Source organism: Notolabrus celidotus, chromosome 19 (genome assembly GCF_009762535.1).
Source record: "Notolabrus celidotus isolate fNotCel1 chromosome 19, fNotCel1.pri, whole genome shotgun sequence".
Lineage (NCBI taxonomy): Eukaryota > Metazoa > Chordata > Actinopteri > Labriformes > Labridae > Notolabrus > Notolabrus celidotus.
In genome coordinates this window covers 24,172,094-24,199,270 of record NC_048290.1, presented here as the reverse complement: position 1 = coordinate 24,199,270, position 27,177 = coordinate 24,172,094, and the positions used below count along the sequence as shown (strand labels likewise).

General features: G+C 40.6%; 2 protein-coding genes across 2 annotated transcripts; one reads left to right on the top strand and one right to left on the bottom strand.

The window, feature by feature from the left end:
* Window positions 1-1,857: 1,857 nt before the first annotated feature.
* stard7 (StAR-related lipid transfer (START) domain containing 7) lies at window positions 1,858-7,650 on the bottom strand. Its single transcript, XM_034709565.1, has 8 exons — window positions 6,410-7,650; window positions 5,827-5,990; window positions 5,625-5,674; window positions 5,095-5,205; window positions 4,814-4,896; window positions 4,614-4,713; window positions 4,431-4,515; window positions 1,858-4,131 (listed from the first exon to the last, which is right to left on the bottom strand). Exons 1-8 carry the CDS (start codon window positions 6,865-6,867, stop codon window positions 3,953-3,955), a joined length of 1,230 nt encoding a protein of 409 aa, XP_034565456.1. The 5' UTR covers window positions 6,868-7,650; the 3' UTR covers window positions 1,858-3,952.
* A 7,018-nt stretch (window positions 7,651-14,668) lies between these two features.
* Window positions 14,669-27,125, top strand: slc20a1b (solute carrier family 20 member 1b). The gene is made up of 11 exons (XM_034708998.1): window positions 14,669-15,006; window positions 16,480-17,189; window positions 17,592-17,732; window positions 18,393-18,478; window positions 18,787-18,883; window positions 22,292-22,411; window positions 23,784-24,059; window positions 24,159-24,759; window positions 24,906-25,091; window positions 25,232-25,316; window positions 25,545-27,125. The coding sequence occupies exons 2-11, from the start codon at window positions 16,841-16,843 to the stop codon at window positions 25,698-25,700; spliced, it is 2,097 nt and encodes a 698-aa protein (XP_034564889.1). The 5' UTR covers window positions 14,669-15,006; window positions 16,480-16,840; the 3' UTR covers window positions 25,701-27,125.
* The last annotated feature ends 52 nt before the right edge of the window (window positions 27,126-27,177 follow it).

The window sequence follows — 27,177 nt, the reverse complement described above, 5'->3', positions numbered from 1 at the left end:
GTATTAAGTGAATTGAAGGCGAATGTATGAAAAGAGAGAGTTTGTGTCTCAAAGGTTTTTATGGGATTCACATACATAAAACGGTCATTTTGTTCAACCTGCCTGGTGTCAGTATGGCAGATTTGTGGAAACGATCGATTGCTATAAGTGCTCGGTGGCTTTTAACCACGACTAATAATTCCAGCAAGTGGAGGTCATATGTTAAAACAATGTGCAGCCTGTTAGGACTGCCAGCACGTCATGACTTATAAATCACACACTGAGACACACAAGCCCATATATGTTAGACAGTGAGTCTATGTTCTTAAAATGATGATCAAAATATATGGGTTTTAAGACTGTGTTTTGCTCCCTTTTGTCCCATAAGTCAAACACAACTGGTGCATTCCACCAATAAGTTGTGAATGATTAAACCAGTCTCCTCTTTTCTTTATAACTGATCTTGATTATTTCCGACACTACACACATTTTGCATAGCGCAGACATTCACTGATAATACACAATATAATCAATTAATGTGAGGGTTTTATGCTGTCAGGGTTTTATGCTGTCAGAATGACCTCTGTAAAGAGGAAGTAAATCATGAGACTTGTCTTGTCCTTAGTAAATGACCTCAACCTTGAGAAACCTTTTTTCCAGATTAAACCTATTACAAAGTATTACCAGAAAAAAAACTAGTTTTGATTTAAGCAGCAGAAACTGCTGAAAATGATCAATATTACATAGCCAAGTCTTTGTTTTTGGGTTTGCAGTCTCACTATAGTTGATTTAGTCACTAAATTACAGTTACGGTCTTGTATGCAATCAATATATGCATTATTTTGTATGTGATTTATCCAATGAACTAAATAAATATACATATATACATATACATTTATAACCCTTTTTTTCCTGAGATAATTTTTGTCTGCGTTACGAGTCTTTGCTCTATTGGAGCATCCCAGTAAACCTTCACTGTGGGACTGTCAGCCAGGATTAAACAGAATGCTGGGTATTATTTCCAAAAAGGAGGTTTTTCTGCACTAATGTGAAAAAAAAAGAACTATTAGGTTGTTGTGTTTTTTTAGGGGGGGGGGCTACGTCTGCCACTCTGCATGGAAACACCTTACAAGAAACGCCCAAGCCGCATAGTAGAGTTGGCTGTTGCTTCTTTGCATGAAAAAGGTAGTGAAATAATTCTATATGTGAAAACATACGATTGAAATGACATTCATGTGTAAACAGGTTTACTCCTAGATTCTTACAGCAAGTCAGCTATTCATGAACGCCACACACTGATCCATCTTTTACAGATTTCAGTGTTGTGAGAAGAAAGTATTTATGGTTATTTTTTGAGTGTGCTTTTCAAATATATTGTTGTTGCTGTTTATTCTGTCGTAAAATATCATGTAGACCAAAATGTAAGTTATAAATGTTTGGAAAAACAAAGTGTTAATTCTTAAATGCAGTATCTTCCAGAATCAGTTTGATTGACAACCAACATCATGCATTTTTGTATCATTTTAGTAAAAATCTATGTGGACATTCATGTATAAGATCTTAAAGAGTATACTATGGCTTGATTAAGTTGACTACTGTAGCATGTAGTCTATTTTTGAACCGCAGTTAGAGCATTAGTCTCGTCCCAAGCTGACCAGTTGTGTGGACAGTGCTCTAAGTGCAGTTTGAAGCCTCTGCGCAATCTGTCACTAACCTTACGCCCAGACTGAGAATAAAGGGTTTACAGGTTATCCCATTACTCTGGACAACAGTGGGTGATGGTAGCTGCTTTGCGCAGACACAACCCTAATCACCCTTTTCTCTGCAAAGACAAGGTCATAACCAACAATACTCAGCAACAAACAGCTGCACACAGAATGACACACACGAAGCTCTGTTTATTTGACCGATTAGTCGCTCTTCCATTTCAATTACTCTTGGAATCACATGGTAACAAGTGCACCAGCTCAAGTTCACACAATTATTCTTCTGCTGGTACAAAAAAAAAAATCACGTGTGGTAGCTAATCACAACAAATGTTATACTGTTTGCAGAGGAAAAAACTGACAACCTTTTTTTTGCCTAGTGCAGGTGGCACACATGTGGCAGAGCATTAACATGATACATTCACAAGCTTAACATTAGCAAACAATGCATAATGTTGAATTGGATTATGATCTTCTTTTAGGTCAGTCTCACACAAGATTAAAAAACATGCATTTAATTTCCTCCTTCACACTTTCAACATATCAAGTAGATCTCATAAGGGCTTTTTTAATCAATAGCAGAAAAACCTTGACAGATTTCTTTATAGACAGTGGGGATATATTTTTATATAGATATATTAATACTCAAATGTACAGAAAATCCTGACAAAAGTGGACCTCATTGAGATACAGCTGCTCATTCACTCATGTACCACCTTTGACAATGATAACATCAAACTTTAGCACAACATGAGATGTTTCTTTTAAACACAGATTTCAAGATATTTGCGCCAGATTGTCGGGCTGTAAACAGTGTAGTTTATTCCAAAGCAAGTGGTGCTCTTTGTACATTCAAACACCCCCTGCAAACAGTTACAGAAACAGAAAAGGGTGATTTATTTGGAAGGATGAAGTCTGGAGTTTCAGTAGGATCCACATTGTTAACAAAAACTGATGAATCACAACAGAGGAGAAGCTTAAGGGATCATAAAGATAGGATTTCCAGTACTTAGACAATAGTTTTATGAATGTATAAGATCTACAGTAACACAAAGAAAACACAGACACCCATATCTCCAATGGTGCACAAATGAGTGATTTTTGCTTCACTTGTTGTGAGCGCCAAGATGAGAATGGGACAATTCACTTTTTTGCTGTCATGAAATGTTAATGGATCGGGGTGTGGCACAAGTGCTGCTTTCCTAAAAAGGGCATTGGCTTAATAAAAAGGTGTTTTCTTACTGGAATAGCTAAAGTGAAGCTCATTAGTACCATTTAATCTGAGGATCTCTGTTGTTGTTATAAGACACTATGCCCCTAATGCTGAAGGACTGGTTTAACTCCAGAAGGCTGTTTTGTCAACACTGGCAGTTTTCAACGAACACGGTGAGACTGACAGAATGAAACCTGTAACTGTGCTGACAGTGAAACAACGGCATGCTCAAAAACACGAAGAGAAGCCCCAAGTTCTGTTTGCGATTACATGGACAAAATTTCCAACAATGGCATCATTTTGTTTGAGCTTTGTTAATCCATCTGGTCCAGTTATATGGAGATCAGTCACTCAAGACGACAAGCAAGCAGTTTGAATCCATAAAATGAAGAAACATTTTCGAACACCTTCACCGTTTGGCCTCAGTTTTTCATCAGTGCAGATATCTTATTTGTAGTTCTTACGTTTTGTAATCAACCTCGACCTATAGACAGTCACAGTAACCAATGTATGTCCAGTACTGCAAAACCATTTCCACAACTTGTCTGGATCCAACCACAAACAAACCACTTCAGTGATGTGGCTTCTGGCGAAACAGTTTTAAAGCAACGCCTTGCTAAACATTGGAAGTACAGATGTTAAAACAACAGGAAACAGTGCTTTGGCAAAAGCATCAAAACAATGAGGAATTATGGCTCGATCTTACCCACGCTTCTAAAACATACATCATAACCAAAGGAGGCAAAAAGGCCATGAGGCAATGTTTGGCTAAGCAAAATAAATGCTAATGCCAGCAGTCTGGGTGAAAATTTCCATGGCAGCATTCCCTTCCAAGGGGCGTTTTGCTGTCACAGATACAGTTTGGTGTTCTTGTGACATGATATCTACAACCAATACAACCATGTCTATGGATGGACATGTTTGTCTTTCACCTTTGTTGCAACTTCCCTTTGCAATTCACGGTACCCAAGGCGATCGGGTTGGAGGGTTTAGTTTGGGTTCATTTGCAAGTGAAAGCACACTAACATAACCCTCAGTCTGTGAAATATTAATCTCAAGCGTACATCTGTCCAGAACTTCCTGTGTGGGGGTTTTCTCCACTCAGTCGCTCTTGGCTTGCCTGGCGGTTGGTGTCACTGGATTTAATGACTCCCGCGTAGTCATAGATCCCCACTTCTAAGTTCTTGGCCCTCAAGGCAGCAGTATGCAGCTTTTCCAGAAAATCAGGCATACCTGCAAGAAGCAAAGAGATAGATAGGGTGAATACCCGTTCTCTGTGCAGAAACTGTATGCAACAAAGGAAATACAGTCACAAAGTATAGAGAGGTATATAAAACAAGAGGCAAATCAGTAACAATTCCAAGTTCCAGCTGCACTAGGTGTAAAGATTAGTTGCTCAATGTAATAAATTCAACATCTTCTTTGGTTCTTGGCTGGGCAGAAAAAAAAACAGTATATGGTTGATGAGATATAGTTCTGAAGTCAATCATTTTAATCTAAGTAGCAGCCTCAATCAGTGGAAAAGAGCTCACCACTTGACACCATCCAGCTCACACAGTAACGGGGAAAGACAGTCTGAGGGTTGTCGCTGTAGGTTAGTAGATAATCGAAACCGTTCTGCAAAGAAAAACACAAAAGTGAAACTCAGTTGCTGAAAACATTGGACCATGGATGCAAGGTAACTTAATTTGTGAATCAAAACATGTATCACAAACCTCATCAAAGGACTTGTGAGGGCGAATGACCATCTTTGACTGGTATGAATGGACTCTCACAAAGTCTTGAGTCTCTGGGACTCTTGGATGCTGCACAGCTCTGAACAGTTAGAAATATACAAGACACAATATATAGATCAATTCATTAACACACAAACTAAACTATACTGACACAGAAATAGAGTTTCTTAATGACCTACCTGGATACCAGGACCATCAGGTTGTTTTCTAAATCAACATCATAGCGGCGCACGTACACATAGTCCCTTGAGTACATGGGATACTGTGAGGAGAGATTAAATAAGATTAAACAACAGGTGACCGTCTCTTCAAGAAACTTGTGAATACACTTCCACTTTGCAAGCACTTGCTTTTGTTGTTCTTTGCTTTAGACAGAAGAAAAAAGTGAACCATGTACAGACATTGTGGAGAGCAAATAACCCCAACCCTCTAGGCGTAATAATAATGAAGAGAAACTCACGGGGAACTGTGTAGCCCAGTAAACGACCTCAGAGCCTGTGTTAACATCTCTGTCCACCACTTCAAGCTTGATCACCAGAGAATCCCACTTCTTCCTGTACTCTGTGTCCAACTGGGGGAAAGGAGAAGGTAAAAGTCAAGGGTAATGCGCTTAATATAGCAGAGGGTGAGTGCTAGTGGTGCTTTTGTAATGCTCACATGGAGTGCAAACATGTTGGTTGCGAAAGAGTGGCTGGCTGATAGAAATGCAAAACAAACTACTTCAAACATATTGTGAGGATAATCCAGGAAAAAACGCCCAACAGCTTTGTTATTAAACCTTTAACCACATTACTCAAACTACCTGTTTGAGTATATGAGGGATATAAACATTTTCTATGGCTTTTAAGGAACTAAGAGTGTTGCTCTCTCCTTGTTCCTCATGTTTCCTTAAATTGTAATCCAATTTGTCTTCAGTATAAGTTACCTGCCAAACTATTTTTTGAGACAGACATTTTTCCCAGCAAATAAGGAGATTTGAATGATGTGTACCTGCACGTTGAAAAACTGTCTTGGGGAGACATCGTTGTAGGAGCCCAACACTGAAATCCAAACAGGAAAATAAGATTGATGCTGACTTTCCAGACCAATCAAATACATTTCACCACAACTAAAGAATTATGAACACTTGGAAGCTAAATGTCTTTTTCAGAGATGTTGTAGCACATGTGAGTGAGAGTATGAGTTGCCTGACCTCTGTATTCATAAAGATGACTGTTGGGAATGGGGCGCTTCCAAACTTTGAAGTCCTTCCTCTCCATCACAACTTCCCAGCCGGGTTCCGGCTGTCCTGCTGCTGGCCCTGAATTTTTGTTTTGACTTTTGGCTGCCTCCATCGCCTGTAGCTCAAATCCACACCTACAGAAGGAATGCAAACAGGACAGAGTGTTTAGAAAACTACACTGTTGACATTACAGTTCATAAAAACAAAATTATGAAATGCTGTATTGCACATACAGATGGGCGACAAAGAGTCTCGGTTAAGTTGTCAAGTCACCAGCCCTTTCTATAGGTCTCTCCTAAAATTTCATGTGTTTTACTAGGTAGCAAGCTCATTAATGTGAAGGCCATAGCATATAATTCAAATGTTTCCATGCTTATTCAACTCTTCTGTTACCCTCGTTGTGTCCCATATGTATGAACTTTCATTTATTCACCTACACTTTTCCTCAGGGTTTTTAGTATGTCTCAGTATGCATACATCTACATCAGTCAATATGTTTTCTTAATCCCCATGGGTTCATTTGTACATGACTATAAAATAAAAGATGTCAAACCTGCGAATTTCCTCATCGTTGATCTTCTCGTTCTCCCACATGAACACACCTGCCAGGGCCGCGAAAAGTCTCCCATTGGACCCGTGCTTGTTCTGAAGTCTGCGCCATATGTTCCCAACCAGGGTCCACCTGGTCCGCTCGGAGTACAGGTTGGAGTAGAGTTCTCCGATCTGACAGGCACGCCGAAGCCTCTGTCCCGTCACAAAGCCGCAGTGGTCCGCAAATATGGAGAGCAAGCCCTTCCTCTTTGGGCCAGACCCCGCGGCGGCCTCACAGGCACCGACACCTGCCCTTTGGATCCAGGACAGCAGCAGGCCCATGCTCCTGCCCAGCCACGGCACCGTCACGACCCTTCCCCTGCCCTCCTCCACAGTACGCCAGAATAACCGACTGCTTTGAAGCCTCATTGTACTCACGCCGATCTCGCAGATAGGACGTCGGGGAACAGAGTGAAACATGACAGCTGTGACCGTGACAAGTTCCCAAAGACGAAATATGGGCCAGCAAAGTTCAGGAGCTAGCGGTTAATGCAGCCAAAACAAATGGTCTGCGTAGACTCACCATGCATTACCTTCAATATGGTAATAGAGATTATTGGAAAGCAAAAATCTTAATTTATTTGTAAAGGTAATAACTTAACTGAACACGCGACACTGACGTTAGCACAGACTTTTAGCTAACATGATCTGTGTTGCCTTCAGGAACTACCACCTCTACACCGCTGCTCTCTACTTAACCGAAGCTCTAATCTCTGCACTGTAAGCAGTATCTTCTATTGTGAATCAAACACAATTATTCTCTACCTGCGTCTTTCCTGGAGACAGCCTCACGTTTATCAAACTCAGTAACGCATTTGACCTCCTCTTCCTACTGTGTCTTGCACACCCACCCGGAAGTCCCGCCCGACGAGCAATAAAACTGACGCTGATTGGTCGTTCAACAATGTAGCGCGAATTTGATTGGTTGTAGCGGGAGCCTGTCTTGAATTGGGATTTTTTGCTTAGCACCAGCATGTGCGTCAGTCTTCATGATTCACGTCCCTTACCAGAGTTCTTAAATTCAAGCAAAAGATACAGACTTTAAAATTATGAACAATATGTATCCTTCTAAAGAATTACTCTGTGCACGCTTTACATTTGAAGACAATTTATGCCCCCTTTGTGAAAATGAAGTTGAGTCGACGAACCAGGTTTTCATCTCATGCCGAACTGTGTAAACCTTCTGGACTGATATCTACGGTGGCCCTGAATTGCAAATCATAACGGCAATTCAGAAACCACTACAGCAATTCAGAAAACACTACGGTATTTCAGAATGGTTAATGTCAATTGGTTAATTTTGTAGTGTTTTCTGAATAGCCGTTGTGTTTCCTGATTTGTATAATATAATTTGTTGTGAAACTGAACTTCCAGAGTCACAATTTTATATATGTTATGGAAATTAAAATAAAAAGGCAAATTTGTGTTATTAAGCTGTTACTAAGCAAAAATATATACCTTTTTTTACTTATTTTCAAATGCAAAATAAACATACCATATGCCCAATGTGACAGTATGTCACATTTCAGATCTTGGACATTAAAAGTTGTATTTAAAAAAAAACATCAGAAATGTCATCTGTGTGGTCTCTCTGTGGTATTATTCCTATAATTTTCCTTTGATAGGAAATGGGTCCGGGTCTTTATGGGTTAAAGTTATCCAAAAATAAAATGAAATAAATAAAGCGGATATAAAGAAAAACCGACTGATGGTCCATCTTCTACCGCAAGATGTCGCTGTTGTACCTTGAAAAGAACAAGAAATGCTGCAATGAACTCATCAGTCTAGTTACACTACTGGGAAGGAGGAGAGAGAGAAATAAAGAGAGGCGTCAGAGAGAAAGAGAGGAAATTTACAGAAAATCTGCATTTGAGATCATAGGTCTTTGATTTTGATCAGCTATGACTTTGTATGAAATGCACTGAACATAATAAAAGATTCTAAAAGTTTTATAATAGGCCTGGAATTAACGGAAACAGAAGTATAATGTATTCCTTTTCACTTTTCCTATTTCCCTTTGTTGTGTATCTTGTTAAAGGTGGAGTAGGAGATCCTGAGAAAGCCGCAGCAGTTAGCTTGATTTTGAAAGCACACAGCCGAACAGAGCCCTCCCCCTCCATTCAGAGCAGCCTGTAGGGAGAGGGGAGGGACACGCCTCCTAACACATGAACGCGCTGTGGCAGACTCCAGCTGGAGGATGACGTCACCATAGCTAGCTGTGGAGCGGCGAGCGATTGACTTTATTTTCATCGGAGGAAAAACACGTCTATCTCCCATGTAAGTAAACCGCTTATATTACCACATTAAAAAATAATGTAATTAGTTAGAATGCACAGCATAGCCTGCATGTTAGCTTTATGTGTGTTTGTTTTTTATCATCTGAAATACAGCTAGAGCAAGTTGCTGCTGCCGGGCTAATAACTCCGGCTAGCCATGTTTATTTTGATTTAGCATGTCATGATGTTTAGTTACTAGACGGCTACAGTGCCTATATATTTATTAGCGTTCACCATTGTTGACAGTCTTCATTTTCGTGTTGGAACTACAACATATTGAGTGTTTTTTGTGCTTGTTAGAGCTCTCATGATGACTGCTGATTACGATCCTGAGCCAAGCACCTCAGGTCGGAGAGGACGAGACCGGGGTCGAGTGCAAGGCAGAGCCATACGAGCGAGAGGGAGAGCAACGACCGGGGACGAGCTCCAGATCCTGGGGACAGCAACAGAAAGTTCCGCCATGCTGCACAGACAGGTTGTTGTCTGGCAGCATGGAGCACTTGGTGCAGGTCATAGAGTAATACCTTGTTGCTGTATCTGGAAAATCCGTGACCCTTCCACATGGACAGTATAAAGGTTTCAGTGGAGAGTGAATGAAACTATGACATGATTACATTCAATACTTGTATGGTGACCCTTTAGTTCCTTTGTATATATTTTATCTTCATGTAAAAAAATACTTGAGTGTGCTGTGTATACATTTGTTAAATAAATCTTTAAATTTACACTGGCCTTCTCTCTTCAAATCACAAAATAATTTAAATCCATATCAAGTAACATACAACATTATAAACAAATAATTACAATATCAAAGGGTTGTTTTACATTTACTTTTATTAGAAAATGTATTTATTACAGAAATAAAAATAATGGCTGTTGAAGGTAAACATGTTGGCGTGGATCATCCGGCCTCCTTGTTCTCTTCTTTGGCATCCCCCCAGTTGCTGTCAGCTTTCTGTGCAGGATTTAGCTCTGGAGGTCTGTGATGTACTTGTAGTCCTTACCCACCTTCATTGTGTACAGGCTCCACTTTTTTGTCTTCTTGTTAAATATTGTGCAATACCTGACATAGAAGAAAGAATCAGAAGTTTAGTCAAAGGTTCTCATTATCTTACAGCACTGTGCATATGATTTCAATCATAATAACCCTTCCTTCAGCCCCGTATATAAACAGTTATTTCTTCTAGCCATTCAAGGAGTTGACACCACTATCACTAGTGTGTGCTTAGTGCCTACTGCAGTGTGTATTGTGCACATATGGTACATATACTGTATTTCTTATTGATATCTTGAATATTATCTAATATTTTCAGAGTAAGTGATGTCAAAATGTGCTCTCTCCCTCTTTGGAGAGGAAGACTGTGCCCACAGATTATTAATACAGTTATTCTGTGTATTTGATTCCAAGTTGAACACTTTTATTCATGCTTTCCTTCACCAAACCAAGCTTTTAGAGAAGCAGCTAACATTCACAGGATTTTTTATCAGCCAAACTTTTTGTCTCTCATCTCTTTAGTCTGTATGGTGTGGTCTCAGATTGCGATTTAGCATGCAGATCACGTGAAGTGAAAGAGAATGGTTTGGATTTTATTTTGTGCGGGCATTAAAAAAAACCCTTCTGCGTACGTAAATCAAAAATAGCTCACAATAAAAAAAGAGAGCAGTATTTATACCTCCATGCAAGCAGTGGTCAAAGCAACGTTCATGTTCATGGAGTTCTTATCGGGCCTGAAACTCACCGGTCAGAGGGGGACTCAGAACACATGAAACAGCTGGGGTGGAGGCCTCTGCGTCCCGTGTTTTAACGGTGTGGACGTCGATGTTTCCTTCTCGTAGCTATGAAAACACAGACAAGACGGCATTTAGACTTAGTACAACACCCCATTCATGTTGATAAAGAGCAACCGAAGAGCTACCAGCTAACAGACTGTATACAGGTCTCTATAAAGAGCTAGCAGCTTACAGACTGTGTACAGGTCTCTATAAACAGAGCTACAAGCTAACAGACTGTATACAGGTCTCTATAAACAGAGCTACAAGCTAACAGACTGTATACTGGTCTCTATAAACAGAGCTACATGCTAACAGACTGTGTACAGGTCTCTATAAACAGAGCTACAAGCCGTTAGCCGGCCGCTAGCATTAGCCGAAGTTATCGCTAGCTGTCTCATAGATGAACTAAACCATGAACACAAAGACAAATGAAATGACATGATTACCTGTCCAGTAGAAAATCAGCAACCATGGCGTCGCTTTAGAGACCCTTTAAATCCTTCAGCCGTCGCAGAAATGCAGCCCGAATATTGACTCGTGTTTGTATCTTCATCCAGTGTTTTTAAGTCGTCTCCTTTTCCATCACAGTCTTCCTCTTCTTGCTCTGTTTAGCGGCAGAACTTGAGGGCAGAAGTTGAGCTAAATCGTTGGTTTCTCTCTCTCTGACATGTTTATCAGATGTTCTGCGTTAGTGAACAGCTTGTTGATGACGATCTCTGTCAGGTCACGCGCACTCCTGTAAACAGGAGGTGTGTCTTTCGGCAGGTCACAGGTCATCCGGCCGGTCAGCCAATCATTGCGCTCGGTGGCGAATGAATGATTGGACGAACTTATTGCAGTCTAGCTGCTGACACAGACAACTGAGATTTCTCATCTCAGTGTTAGATCACTTTGTGTATTACTCCCTATCGATGTATACATCGCTTTTTGCTCGTGATTGAGAAAAATGCATCAAAATAACATGTCCTACTCCACCTTTAAGTCAAACAGGTAGGTCAAAGAAGTGTTAACACAAACCATATTTATGGGTCATGTGTCATTGCACTGATTAAGTGAGTGTTTCTTGTGGAAATGAATCATTTAACATCGATTTTCATTTAAAGTCATGTGTGACTTGTTCATCCCAGCTGGGGAAGTTCAGTATCATGTGGCCATGAGACAATGTGTCTCAAGAGAATCCTGTAAACACACATCATGTGCTTCTATCCCAGTTGTACTTTTATTTGTTTGTGTCTGCTCAATGGGGAGTTAGAATAATTGCACACAGGGTTTTGGGCTTTATTGATATAGTCGTTCTTTCTATGAGCCTTTTACTGGATTTGTACATTAAGTACCAGAATGACGTAGTCTTACATGACTATTTCAAAAACCTTGAAATAAGGTCGATGTTACTGCTTATTCAAGACTTGTGGAGTGGAAGCTTATGAAATGAATAAAACCACAGCAAATATAAAAACCGAGCTCCATGTTTTACATTTAAACTCCCATCGTTATATTGTGTAAAGTCGAAGTCTCGTGTTTGACACATGGCTTTCTGTTTGCCAACTGAACTAGAATAAACGAGGCGCACTGTTGAGAGTAACTTCTGTGTTTGCTTGAGAAGTCATTTAGATAAAACTCAAATTATATTCCCCAAAATTACAAGTAGAGTTCTGATAACTATCAGAGTAAAACTTCCCCATTGAGTGACTTGAAAGCATGCTTGAAACAGTTACAGCCACTCCTTCCTTTGTGAAATGATGCCTTCAGGTGCCACGGCAAGAATCGTTATTACGAGAATTCAGATTTCTCACACTTAAATTAAGTTTTTGCGGAAGGAAATATGTATCGTTCTTTTTTGTTTTTCATCTATTTGAACCACTTTTAAGTTTTCATTTTAAAATTTTTGGATAAAGACATCTATCGAAGCCGAGCCTTAACCTTGCCCAATAGATGTGGGAAAGAGGGAATTTTCCATGATCCTAAAACAAGTGACGTAGGAAGAAGGAAAAGACAATGGAGGGGGCGAGCCTGTAATAAAATAGTAATTATGTGTGCTGACATTACAGCATGATCCCAAGTAAATAAATACGCTACAGTGTGGTTAAGTGATCTCTCCCTGTTTTTCACGTTAGTGTTACATAACTTCAAAACATGTTTTTAACCGTACATTTATGAGGCACTTCATCCATTGATCATATCATATCTCTAGAATAAAAAAACAGTCAGTGTTTTCTTCAAGTGCAATTTTTTTTTATAATTTCTGATGCACTTGACTGAATAAGAAGTCTTACTTAATGTTGTGCATACCACCAGCACCTGATGTTTTTCTGGACTATTTTGAGGTAGCCTAAATTTTTCCCCTTGTCTGAAAAACAAAAGTTATAATAGATATTTTTGTTCCCCCTTATTATTGTCCAATGAGTAATAGTCACATGGCCAGGTAGTATGAAATGATCTGAGCAATACATTTATTAGATAGATGCTCTGAAAAAGTACGTATTGCGAAAAAGAAAAAAAGGTCTTACTGTTTCCAAGGTAGGGGCCTCATGATGCAAATAATGATTCAAGTCAGTGTCATGATATCCAATAATTACATGTTTTAACCTTATTAGTTTAAGTAAAATCCAAACATTCAACCAATTATGGAAGAGTTATGTTTTATTCCATTTTAATTTAATCATAGCAACATAATCCAGTTAAGGAAGAGGTATAAAGAAGTAATTTCCATGAGGTACAAGGAGGAAGACAAGTGTTGAGAATCATGAGGGGTTTGCTTTTGATTATAGAAGTAGGGATAGGAGATGGAGATTTGTTTGGTGGGAATGCACTCGTATAATGCCAGAAAATAGTGAATAAAGTGGTAGGATTAGATAAGTTTTAACTTCTTCCTACTTTTTTTCCCCACATGTTAGGTAAAATGTTTCAGTGCTTGCTAATGGAACTGATTGATTTTGGGGTTATTTTGTATAACTGTTTCTTCTTTTTTACTTGTAGGTTTTTTTCTTCCAATTTTACTTTCACATGTTCAAAATAAAGACATCAAATAAAAAAATCAAATCAATTCACTCTTAATATATTTTAAAGGCTAGGATTGGTTTTGTACTGACCAATAATTCCCCAATCTGAAACGTCACATATCAAAGAAACTTACCAAAGGACAAAATGCAGTTAAATCCTTGATGTATGACTATTCACTGAAGAGGGATACGACACATGCGCAACTCTTCTAATATTACATTTCATAAATTTAAGCACATACACACAGGGCGGGCCCGTGGCATAGGCAGTATAGGCAAATGCTAGAAGAATGTGAAGATAATAGGAAAAACAATATTGTTTTATCTAATTTAATTTTGGATTAAATTGCAGAATGATGCCAGTAAACATTTAAAAGCTTGTGATTCACTTTTGATTTTAAAAATAATGGTATGCAAATCAGTTTTTGAAGTCTTTAAGTGTTCTTGATTTACCTGTTTTTGTTTTGTTGTTGTTGATTTCCTTACACTTTGGAGGCTGTTAACTAAATTAGATAGAAAATATAGGCTAGGCTTAAATAAACATTTTGCTTCTGCCTTTTCAGTCATCACGTAATACATGACTGTTGCTTTGTTGAAAGTGTCTGCACTGGAAAAATGATTGTGTTATATAATGACTGAATAAATTCTACTGCTATTACATTATGCACTTTGAAATTGTATAGTGAATTTCCTGCTAAACATCAGTGTGTTACAATTTATTAATGTTCTTTTAGAGGTCATTTTTATTTTAAAACAAAGGAAACCTGTAAAACATAAAGCTGGATCTCAGTTTTCTTTCAGTGTATATGTGATGTGATTGTTGGAGTTGGTTGGGGCACCAGTTTAAATCTTGCCTAGGGCACCATGTCTGTTAGGGCCGGCTCTGTATACACGGGTACACATGTAACCTTATATGCAGGTCTGTAGTATAGGACAAAGTACTAGGCTGTGAGAGCGAGGTGTTCAAATCAATTATATCTGTTTTTTTTAGTTTAGGGAGTCATGGGGCTTTAAACCATTTTGTTTGGAGGCTTCGTGGACAACTGCTGACAAAAAATAAAAAACAGAATAAGAGAAGACTTCGTCACGAAGTGGGATCCTCCGCGGAACATCACCTCCACACGCTGCACGCATGATCACTTGAAAAAAGCAGTCGTGTTGCTGCTGACAGCTGGGCGGCGCTTCCTGAAGGGAGGATCCAATAAAACAAGAAACCTCTGCTCTGTTCAGCCGGCACGAGCAAGTTCCATACATGCGGCAGAAGCGAGCGAGGCTCTCATTCAAACTGAGACGGTTCTGGACGAGACAAGACGTGATTATTTATAATCAGACCGGATAGTAGTCACTTTATCACATCGTGGGAAGCTTTTTGAGGCGCTTTATTTAAAGATTAGTCTAGTTTTTATTATCCCGCGCGCGCTATCGTAACGTATCCGTGCGCGCGCTAAGTTAATTAGCTTACTGGCTAACAGCAACTCTATTCTTTACCTGACCGGATACTTCGACGTGTGGTGAGTACTCACTCTTCTTTTTTTTTTATCAGAACAACAACAGAACCATGGTGCTTCTTTCTACACAACCCGAGGAGTATTATCTTATTGATATATAAGCTAACGTTAATGCTATTGTTAGCCAGAGTGATGAACCGTTGTTTTAGTGTGACACTGAAGCCAGAAGCTCTCAGAGTGCTTCATAATATAAATTATAACTTCACAGTGTTGTAGATTTGATAAAATGCTTGACATAGTATTAGTAGGACTGATCGTGCCATCTAATAAGTTGCTGTTAAGTTTGTGAGATGCTTGGCCGGACTCTTGTGTATCAGTTCTTTACATCCCTGTAAGCTTACGGAAGCACTATTCACCATCTGTCCAACACACACACACACTAGATAGGTCATTAAAATAGGCTACACACACACACACACACACTCGCACACACTCACTCACTGTGGTGGTGACTGTCCACCATCCACCCTGTCGCTTGTGTTCCCTATATTAAGTAACATCCGGTTGCGCCCCCTCTTACGGCAAACCACGTCAAATTTATTAGAAAATGAGGTTTCTCTGGACATTGATGTCTGTTTTTGTTAAAAGTTGAATCTTTATTCCCTTCCGGGTGTATCTGCTTCTGTTGAACAGTCTCGTGAATCTGTATGAACAGAAAGGGCTCGTGCTCACTGCTGTGTTCTATGAATGGATGACGACACGTGCGCAAACAGGACAGGAGCCTCTTATAGATAACACACTTAGTTAATATTCAGACGACATTTATGATCCGTAATGGACACCTGAAACAGCAGTCTACATAGAAAAAGTGAAGTTTCCTGGTAATATTAGAGGCTCTTTGTGTAATTTAACCTCAGGTCTCTTCCTGCGACACATACTAAACATGGCTTCCCATTGGAAAGGCTGCTATAGAGGTCTTTCTTCCGGGCCAAGCATTGCAACAAGTATTTTTTATTCCCACGCCTCTTGTGTTGTTTCTAATTATTCAGTCTATACGGAAGCTTATTTCCTCAACGTGTTTGTTATAATATCTATACAAGTGGACATTAGGAGATCCGTTATATTAATATTAACATATAATCATATATCAATATAATCATACTGTAAACCACTAAAGAGTCCTGTCACTTATCTCATAACCATGTGCAATATCGTAATTTATCTCATAACATATTTCATTATTATACTCATCTACTACATGTGCACTATGACTTAGGCTTAGTTAACTTATTTCATGTCTTTAAAAGTACTTCTTTACCTTTCTTTGTACATATTTTATTTTTATTTAGAACTTTTGGATTTGTGTTTGGCTTTATATATTTATTGTCCTTAGTCTTGTTGTGTCCTTACTGTCTTGTTGTTAAGTACCAGTGTTCCATTCATCAAATTCCTTGTGTGTGCAAGCTCACTCTGCAATAAAGCTTTCTTGAATCTTGAAAATATTAATATATTTTTTCTTTATGTTTCTCTCTTCAGGATGTACCCCTGCTCATCTGCAGTTACATTTGCACCATGGCTGTTTGTTCACTCCGCTTGATAGCCCAGCACCAAAGCAAAATCAACAGATCTAGTATAATTACAGGATAGCAATAAGCCCACACCTTACCTCTGTTTACCTTAATTGTTTTCTGGTTTTGCACCAGATAAACACATTACAAGTTTGCACTGTCAATCCCATAAATCCTATCCATATAGGTGGGAAAGAGAAGTTATTTATTTGACCATTTACCTCTTAATTTCACTAACTGCTGTTTAGATTTAGCATTATAGAAATTGCTATTTTTCAGGCATTTCTTCCCTTTAAAATTGTGAAACAGTTTCTCATAAGTCTACAATCATGGTTTCAACAACTGCAACCGCAATAATACTGGCCAGTACAGTCGGGGCAGTTACACAAACTGCTCTGACGGAGTATATGTGGCTGCTGATTGTCGGCTTCATCATCGCCTTCATTTTAGCCTTTTCTGTGGGTGCAAATGATGTCGCTAACTCATTTGGCACAGCTGTGGGCTCTGGGGTGGTCACCTTGCGACAGGCATGCATTCTGGCCACAGTGTTTGAGACACTGGGCTCCGTGCTCCTCGGGGCCAAAGTGAGCGAAACCATCCGCAAGGGTATCATCGATGTGGGCATGTACAACGGAACTGAGCAGGAACTGATGGCTGGATCCATCAGTGCCATGTTTGGTGAGTATAGGCCGCTAATCTTGGATGTAATTACACCTGCTGTTATTGAACCTGATGAATAAGGCTTGGCAGCACACAAGGCATGGCACTGTTTAGTTTTTTATAACCAAATGTAGAAATCAAGCTGCAACCTGGGGATGGGAAATGTTCATCTAAATTTAGCTTGATAGTTTGATTGAAAAATTGCACAAATTGCTTTGCCACAATAATGTCTTATTCAATCCTTTTTTTTTTTAAATGCTGCTGGTATTTTCTTAATTTTCTCCCAAAAGTTTTTAACGTACAAAACTAAAGTCTGCCGAGTGTCTTTATTTGCCAATTTGCAAAGTCTGAAAAGTGATGTGCCAGAGCTGTGAAGTGTTCAAGTTTATTCAATGTAATCTTTTTATCTGCGGTCATCAGGTTCTGCTGTGTGGCAGCTGGTCGCCTCCTTCCTTAAGCTTCCCATCTCTGGAACACACTGCATTGTTGGTGCTACTATTGGCTTCTCACTGGTTGCCAGAGGCCAGCAGGGAGTCAGGTGGTTGGAACTCCTCCGTATAGGTAAGTGACCGTAACAAGCTGACCTAGAAATGTTCTGTGTTTGGTTGAATTGGATCTCAGAATTTTTTAATGGACTGGCAGGGTGTGTGACGAGTTAAGCACCATTATCATATCACTCTAGCCTTTCTTTCCTCGATGCACAGCAGTAACATGTAGGACATTTATAAATAACCATGTCAGTTTCACTGCATATGACTGCATATGATAGAAAGTGGTTATTTTTTGTGTATGGGCTTGAAAATCAAGACATTTGATAAGCTTACAAGGTGTGTAAGTAAAGTACGAGGACATTTTAGTTGCAGCTTTACAGAAATAAACAGAACTTCTCCTTTCTCAAGTTGTGTCTCACTTTTATTGCAACAGACAATGTAATTCAGGGTTAACTTCTCTACAAAAAGCCCAAGCTGATACAAACTAGAACCTTTGTCATTTGTAGAAAAACAAGTATAGGTCTTATTTAATTTGGGGGACTGAAAGGAATGTAAATGATCCACCTTGCCAGTCCAAAAGACTGTTTGCTGTGTTGCCAAATAGCCAAACTACCTCACTAGGGAAATGACCCGACATATCAGGCTTGTTTCCCGACACAAATTGCATTTCCTAGATTTAAAATATCACATTTCCACTAATTTGCTATGCTCACATTTCTGTAATTTTCAGTGGCTTCCTGGTTCCTGAGTCCCCTTTTGTCTGGAATAATGTCAGGGATTGTTTTCTACTTTGTGCGCATGTTCATCTTACAAAAGGTAAGGGGGCTGCTATCAAACTTTGCATGGTGTGTGTGTTTTTAAGGGAGATGGTCTTTCAGAATGATAGTTTTTGTCATTTTGATCACTTCATTTGTCAATGCTTGAAATCATATAGAGGAAATGTAGCAGGGGAAGTGCTGTTCTCTGAAGCAGTTCCTCATTCCTGCCATAGAGTATGCTTGAAATTGCCACCATGCCCTTGTTATGTCATCAGCTGTAATCAGACAACAAAATGGGGACAGTTGATTTAAAGTAGTGCGATCCAGACATTTGATTCTTTGCTCTGTGTTTTCTCTCCCCTATAGAAAGACCCTGTGCCTAATGGATTGAAGGCCCTGCCTGTCTTTTATGCCATAACTTTGGGAATCAACCTGTTTTCCATCATGTTCACTGGAGCTCCGAGTGAGTATCGTTGTTTGAGTCATTTTGCTTTGCATGCCTGCCCACAGCCACAGTTTAAAATAAACTGCTCCCTCAGACAGCCGGATGCCCACATGTATTCCAGACTGAACCAGACTGTGTTTACCGTTTTCACAGAAGCTGTATTTATTTTAACATGTTTTTTGGGGACTCTCTTGCCTGTGGTTGTATGTGGGTCATAGCTGGAATGAAGTTTTAGAGCGGAGCACAACAGGGAGATGGAAATAAGATTTCACTAACGCTTGACGTCACTGTCTGTCCTTCAGACTTGAAGGAGGAAAAGAGAAGTAAAGGGGCTGTCCGTAGTTGTGTTAATTCCCTTTTTTTTTTTCAAGAGTAATGCTCTGAATACTTGTACGCCTTTTATTCCAGAATCTCTTCATTAAACGACCAACTTTTGCTCCTTTGTTTTCTTCTCTCTGCAGGGCCTAGCAGTTCAAGATGTTAGCTGGCCTGGGCCTTTAAATGGCTGCTACAGGCCAGAGTTTGACCAGATATGGTGCACTGATGTGTGCATGCACATCAGCAGCACACTCAGAGGAGATCACTTGCAGATCCAGCATAGTCCATAAGCCTGCTTAGTCAGGCACATTCTGTACAGTTGTGTGAAGTTTCCAAAACCACTATGCACTGTACATGAGGACCTGTACTTCGGTACCTCACATTAAAAAAGGTGCAAGATTGCATTTTGGACTCCATAACAAACTCACTGCATCCTTTTAACATTGAGAAGCTAATTTTATGTTCTCATGTCAGTATTCTTTATGCTGAAGAGAAGGACAACTTGTCACCAACACAAACACACACAGGCCATTGTTAAGGTCTGTGGAACCAGTTCAACAGAAATGGAATCCTTCACCCCTGCCGTAATGTGACAAGGCTTTTAGTCAGATCTTTTGATCCTATATTAAAAAAGAGGTTTGAATCTTTAAGCCAGACATCCTCTCGTTCTTTCAGGCCCAATTTTTGGCAAGTGCCAAAACACTACACTAGCTCACAGGGCATGTTTCATACTGCTGATACATTCACTCTACTGAAGCAGTCGTATCTGCTGCCAACTGAGTACAGTATGTTTGGTCTCCTGTGATAGGACTCAACGTTCCCTGATCTAGATCTATCACAGTGGTGAGATTGGACACCAGGCATCCCACAGCACATTCCTTTTCTCAATATATACACCAGTGCCAGAGACCTCAAGTCAGCAAGTGCATGCAATTTTGGCCAAAGAATTTGAGGGTCAGCTGGCTGTCTTGTACAGATGAGGCTTGGTGTGACTTCTTGACACGTTGTAAATCAACAACTGCTGTCACTCCACTTCAGGCCTTGTCATTGTTGAATGAACATTTACCAAGAAGCAGTACTGATGAGATTTTTTAAACTTCTTTAAATCCATCAGAAGTGTTAAACACCAGTTTTTAACACTAGTGACCCCTTAAGAGACTTAAAATCATAATCAACTTTTGCCTAATTCACAGAGGGGCTGAGTCTCATGGCTGAAGTAAAATTTCCTCCCCACCCTCACACAAGCCTCAATTGACTCACTTCAATGTATGATGCTGGATAGGAATTTTCTGCCTGGGTAACCCTCTGAAAAACAGACACCCACTGGGGATGGTTGCTCAGGGGACACCAAACAATAAGAAATATAAACCTGATGCCCACATGTCACTTCACCTGACTTATTTAGTCCTGAAACAAAATCTCTAATGTCCACAGAGGCAACTATTGTCATGTATAAACACTTATTGTGTAGAGTGAATGTCGGGCTTAGACATCGCTTCAGTGCAGGTGCTTAATGCAGCTCTGACTTGATCCTAATACACTTGGTAAGTGCTTTGCTGTATTCTAGATGAAAGAGGACAATTAACCAAAGTTTACTGGCAGAGTGACTCATAAACTACGTCTTTAAGTGTCTTTGTAATTGAAGTTGGCGGGCAAGTTGCATTTATAGTAGTGGGAAAAAAACATCTGACCATGTTATTGTGTAACGTAGGCCACGGGATGCAGAGGTTTCAGGGAGGGGTGTGGAACGCAGCCGTGGTTGGATTCAATTTCCTGTGCAGTCCTTTTCATCCCACTGCATGGCTGTGGTATAAACTCACCCCTTTGTGTGGGAGTGTTTATCAGACTGCTAGACCTAGGCTCCTTTTTAAACCCTCTCTTTTATATGTTGTAGGAAGTTGCCCACAAACAGGTCAATGTGACAAAGCGCATTCATGTGAGTGCTGTCGGGCCCCTTTGTGGTGTACAGGGTTGTTTTGTGTCCCCTTTGTTGAATCCTCTGGACTGTTATTGCACAGTGATGTCTAGCTGAGTCACACCTGTCTCTGGATGTCTCACTACATGCTAGCCACTGTACTCCAGTGAAAGACTCAGCTGTTACAAAGCTGCCTGCCCGTTTTTTCCTCTTATGCCTCTCCAGTCCTGAAGGGAGTCAGCTTCCATTGCGTAACTGAATAAACATCAGTGAGGTGCTCTGCAGTCTCATGCTGCAGCGTGACTCAGTGGAGAGAGTGCACTGTGGACTCTGCCCTTAAATGAGCACGGCGACCGAGACATTAATCGAGTAGCCTTGGTCCTCGTTTCCCTTTCTTATCTTTAAACTTCCCAAACGGTCCCAAACTAGTGAAGTGCTATTTGTTTATAATTATGCAGGGCCAAGGTCACCTCTCCTGGAGCGTTGTTGTTGGAGTTTCTAGACGCTCTTGTTTTTGTTTTTTCCTTAACACACTGCTGACTTGCATCCCCTCTCTTTGACAACAATGACTGCTTCCCCAGGGAAATGTAAATAGTTGCTTTCAGCCAGCATGTGCTGCATTATATCTACATCTACTGCACTGGCTTTACTGCAGTCTTGGCAAGAGCGTGTCGTTATTGCTACAGCAAACAGCCCCAAGGACCGACTCCCCCTTTCTTTCCCTTTTCTCCTTCAGCAATGTCGCCTTTTAAGGAACTCATTGTCCACGTGCAGTGTTAGTGGGGCTTATAAGGGTCATGGTGACATCTTTGGTCTTTCACCTGTCAGGTGTTGCATAACTGTTGACATTGTGGGGTACACATGCTTTCCATATTTAACTAGCATGTGGCACGGTGAGGCAATGCAGTCAAGTAAATTGTAGACTCAAAGGACAAAGATTGCTCACGGTTAATTAAATTGTGTACTTGTCTGTAGCTAACTTTTGATCATTGGTGTTATTCATGTTTTCTATAAGTGTAAGATTTATAAATTCTATGTCATCTTAGTTTTTAAGAGTTTCATACAACTTCTCATTTGTAAGTGTTGTTTGAAAGGTAGCTGCTGCTGCCTTGTTTTTTAAACCTGCCTTTCTCTCTCTCTCTTTTTTGTGTCTGTGTTTGTGTTTCTGTCCATTGCACCTGGCGCTCCTTAAGTGCTTGGATTTGACAAGGTTCCTTGGTGGGGCACCCTGCTCATCTCACTGGGTCTGTCTGTGGTGACCGCCATCGTGGTCTGGTTCATTGTCTGCCCTCGCCTCAAGAAGAAGATTGAAGGTAAGCTATGTTGTGTGTTTTTTTGGGGGGGGGGGGGGGGGGGGGGGGGGTTCACAGTCACAGTTTGGTTTTGGCGTCCTTTGCTGTCAGTTTCTGCTGACCACGGGAACAATGGTTTCCTCACTAAGGCCACTGGACAGGTGAGGGAATTGAAGACTGCACACCATGTAGCGTTAAATGACCCATTCACACTGAGAGCTCCCATTAATCCAGCAAATGGAGCTTAAAGGGATATTTAGTCATAATGGATTCACTCATAATGGAAAATGCATCCCATAATATTGTTAGCAGTTTTTATTATGTAATGCTGGATTAAAGTTACAACCCAGGAGTCAGCCACGTACACACGGTACTGTGGCTTTTTGTGTTTTAGGGGAAGCCACTTCTGAATGTTTTGTAGGTCCCTCTATTGTTAATGACACAATGCTTTTGTATTAAGTGGTTTTTCATAACAGGCTCATAATAAGTCTGGCCTTTTTTGTTGTCATGTTGACAATATACCAGTATGGAATGGATTACACATTAGTGGTAACTGATACTAAGTAGTTCACAGGACTCACTGTAGTCCCATTGTAGTTTTAAAAAGAGCCCTTTGAAAGTAAATGAAAAGGTGTCTGGGGAAAGAAATCCAAGTTTCCTCGACTTGTAGCAAACCTGATGAAACTGATTTTTGGGGAAATCGATCTTAAAATATATTTGTTTTGTGATATTGATTTTACCCGTTGTCATTCTTTTATAATAGAAATAAGTGAGGTCTCTCTAACCTAGTATGATCCATGTGCATTAGCAACCAGCCAGCAGACAAGCAGTCTAATTGGGTCATAGTGAGCCTCTAATTGGTCTTTACCTCCTTGACTAAAATAAGACCAGGTTGACTTAAGGTGCCGACATGGCATTTACCTTGCATGTGTAGGGAGAAGGATGTAGCTGACTGCCTCATGAAAACTGGTTAAAACTGGAGCTGAAGCCGTCAGTGTGGCCAACTAGTCAGACAACGCCTGGGATTGTCAAATAGGAAAATATTGACTTGAAGTATCTCATCCTCTTAAAAACACAAAATGTCATGTAAACCTCAGGATGTGTCAAGTCTTATCGTCTTCAGTTCAGCTGCTCATAGTAGTGTAAATATGTTTCTTGTAAGGTAACAATCCATTTATCTGATCCTGTGCACACAGCGGCTCACCTTTGTTCCATAAATGCAACTTAACCTGTGTTCAAAAGATTTTTAGACACTGGTTATGCAATTGGTATGACTCCCCACGGCTTAGGTTGAGAGGAAACACATGTGCTGCTCTAGTATTTCTCAGCAGTACTGTCTATATGTTTTGACATGACCCAGGCAATATCTCACTCTCAACTCCTCCCCTACCAGGAGATATCAAGGCTGCCAGCCCCTCTGAGAGCCCCCTGATGGAGAAGAGGGAGCTGAAAGAGGCCCACTGTCCAATCCTTAAACAGACTGCCAAGGAGACATCTGCCACCCCAGCCGTCAATCAAAACCCCTCTGCTCAGCCCCAGGCCGCCCCAGAGGAGCGCAGAGTGGCATTTGACATCGGAGACTCTGACGATGTTGAAAATAATAAGGAGCGCAGGGTGGCGTTTAACATTGGAGATTGTGATGACACGGACAACAGCAATTCAAGTGAAGGTAAGTTTGACACAGTGTTTATGCATTCATGTTACTAAAGCTGTAACCCTCGATGGTATCATGTAACTTTCTCCTCCTTTTTATTCATCCCTTTTACAGATCCCAATCAAGTGGAGTCAAACAACCAGGACAATCTCCAGCAAAGCTATGGCTCCACAATTATTTCCCACCAGGCTCAGTTCAACAACAGGCCCGCACAGATACCGAGTAACGGTTACAGCCAGTACCACACGGTCCACAAAGACTCCGGCCTCTACAAAGACCTGCTGCACAAGCTCCACCTGGCCAAGGTGGGTGACTGTATGGGTGAGGGGGGTGACCGACCCATCAGGCGTAACAACAGCTACACCTCCTACACCATGGCCATCATCGGCATGCACGGAGACTTCAAGCACAAAGACACAGACTTTCGCGCCAGTGAGGATAGCGAAAAGGGTCCAGGGGCTCAGGAAAAGAAGCGTGTGCGCATGGACAGTTACACCAGCTATTGCAACGCTGTGGCAGAGCACACGACTCCTGAAAGTCTCACAGAGGGTGATGTGACACTAGACGTCGGGAAAGAGGATGCAGGTAGCAGCCAAAGCTCTCTGGAAGATGATGGCCTTGAGGCAGACAAGCCAGAGGTCTCAACTCTCTTCCAGTTCCTCCAGATTCTCACCGCCTGCTTCGGATCTTTTGCCCACGGAGGAAACGACGTCAGGTATGCATATTTTTTTTAAAGGGCTGTTTTCAACAGTTATTGTGTTGTTTATTTTTACTTTGAAACTTCAAGATAAGATAAGATACTCCTTTATTATATACCTTCAAGTTGGAAACTAAAGAAGTATCCCCTTTCTTCCTCTGCAGTAATGCTATTGGACCCTTGGTGGCTCTGTGGCTGGTTTACGAAACTGGCAGTGTGACTTCAAACGCACCCACGCCCATTTGGCTTCTGCTGTATGGGGGTGTTGGTATTTGTGCTGGGCTCTGGGTGTGGGGACGCCGAGTAATCCAGACTATGGGCAAGGACCTCACTCCCATAACCCCCTCAAGGTATGTACTCCACAGACAGTGCTGAACCTGTTCCTCCTTAAAACCACATCTCCCTCAGGTGGATTTGTCTAAGCATGCTCAATGAATTTAAAGAGCTGTGATGTCTGAGAGTAATCAGTGTTGTTTTTATTCCTCTGCAGTGGTTTCAGCATCGAGCTGGCCTCAGCCCTGACTGTCGTGGTCGCCTCTAACATTGGTCTGCCTGTTTCCACCACCCACTGCAAGGTACGCTGGTTAAACGCTGTGGTCAGGGAAATAGACTAGACACGGGGGAAGAAGACCATTCAGTGTGAGGGAAGCAAAAGTAAACAGGATTGAGTCTGGGAGACTGTTAAAACGTTGAGCAACTTTCTCCACTATCAAATGATACATTTTTAAGAATTCAGACAGATCATTTGAAGTCATTAATCTGAGGAAGACGATGGCATTATGTAACATCTGCTTCGTTTCCAGGTGGGCTCTGTGGTTGCAGTAGGATGGCTGCGTTCAAAAAAGGCCGTGGACTGGCGTCTGTTCAGAAACATCTTCATGGCTTGGTTTGTGACTGTGCCCATCTCTGGCCTGATCAGCGCCGCCATCATGGCCATCTTCAAATATGGCATCCTGTGAGCACTCAGCTGCACCCCATGCAGGGGGGAGGAGGAAGAAACCGCTCCAGTGCGCACCAGAAGACGAGGAGTAAAGTTGGAAGGCCAAAATATATCGCTTACCTCAAGCTGACAACTTTGGAAGAAAAAGGAAAAAAAAGATGTTTGAATTGAGTTGTGATATGGGCCTGTGGTTCTTGGCTGCATCATTTTCAACCTAGAATTTGCTTTGTTCCAGTTGGGCCACTTTACTTCCCGTGGGAAGTTTGCATTTCTTTGTTCTGACTTGCTCTGTCATATGATCATTCTGTAACGAGTCAATCAAAAAACATCAACTGATTTTTTTTCTACTATCATTCTTCCATTTTTTTACTTTGCAATTATGTATATACAACCATGCTGTTTTAATTTTGTTTTACATGTTGGTAAAGAAATGAACAACTATAATGCAGTATTAGCCTTTTGCAGATGTATCTCTTCAGTCACAACACATGCTGAAAGTAAGGTAGTTGCAAAAGAAGTATTTTTAGGTACAAAAAAAAAACAAGGTTATGGTGTGTTTGTGTGTACCCACCCCCCAAATTCTAAGTATTTGTTGACTAAATTTATATTTTTCATCTGGCTTCCTTTTTATCATTTTAACTGGGATGTGTATTTTCTCTCCCTGATGTTATGGAACAAAAATTGACTTGAAATTGTACGTGAAGATGAGTTGGGGATGTTTCTAACCAGCTGTTCTCACTGAATGTCCGCCTGCAAAATGATATTTGAAATACTGTCATTGACATGAAAAGTCAGTCCACTGCTGACAAGAATAACCAAACCCTAATCATTCAGCTCAATGATCCAGGTCTTTCATTTGAGTATTGCAATGTTTCATCACTGCAGTTATCTGCATGAAATTACTTGAATTTCAGAAATTGAACAGCAGAATGTCAACGTATGCTCACAAACAAGACCTTAAGTCTCCTGTAAAAACTTGATTGCATCATACTTGGAGGTTAAATGCTTTAGGTCTACTTCAGCCTCATTTTATTCCAGCTAACTTTTTATCACCTCCTTCCCAGTTTGATTTTTCTGTGGAACTTGCACCTGCCTAGATGTTTGGGTTGCTCTGGTTTTCTTCTCTCTCACTCGGCCCTGAGAAGCTGAACACGGTTGTAAATTAGAAGGAACGGGAACCTAAAATCTGGAAGCTACCAAACAGAGCTGATATGGCCTTGTTTGAATGAGGGTGGACATAAGTTGCATGCCACCAATGTGTGGTCATTTGGCTGCAGTACTAAATGCATTTCCGACCTGTAGATGCTGTAGTTGCCTTAATTGTTTTACTTTCCCTTAGGTACCAAAGACAGGAGTTTTTTTGTTGTTTTTTAATGCACATCAACATACTATAATTCAAACTTGTGGATAAAAAACAAATGAAAAATAAAAATGGGAAAATACAGGTGTTGTGCTTGTTTTTGTTACCAACTTGGAAGGAAAGCAAGTTGTTAGAT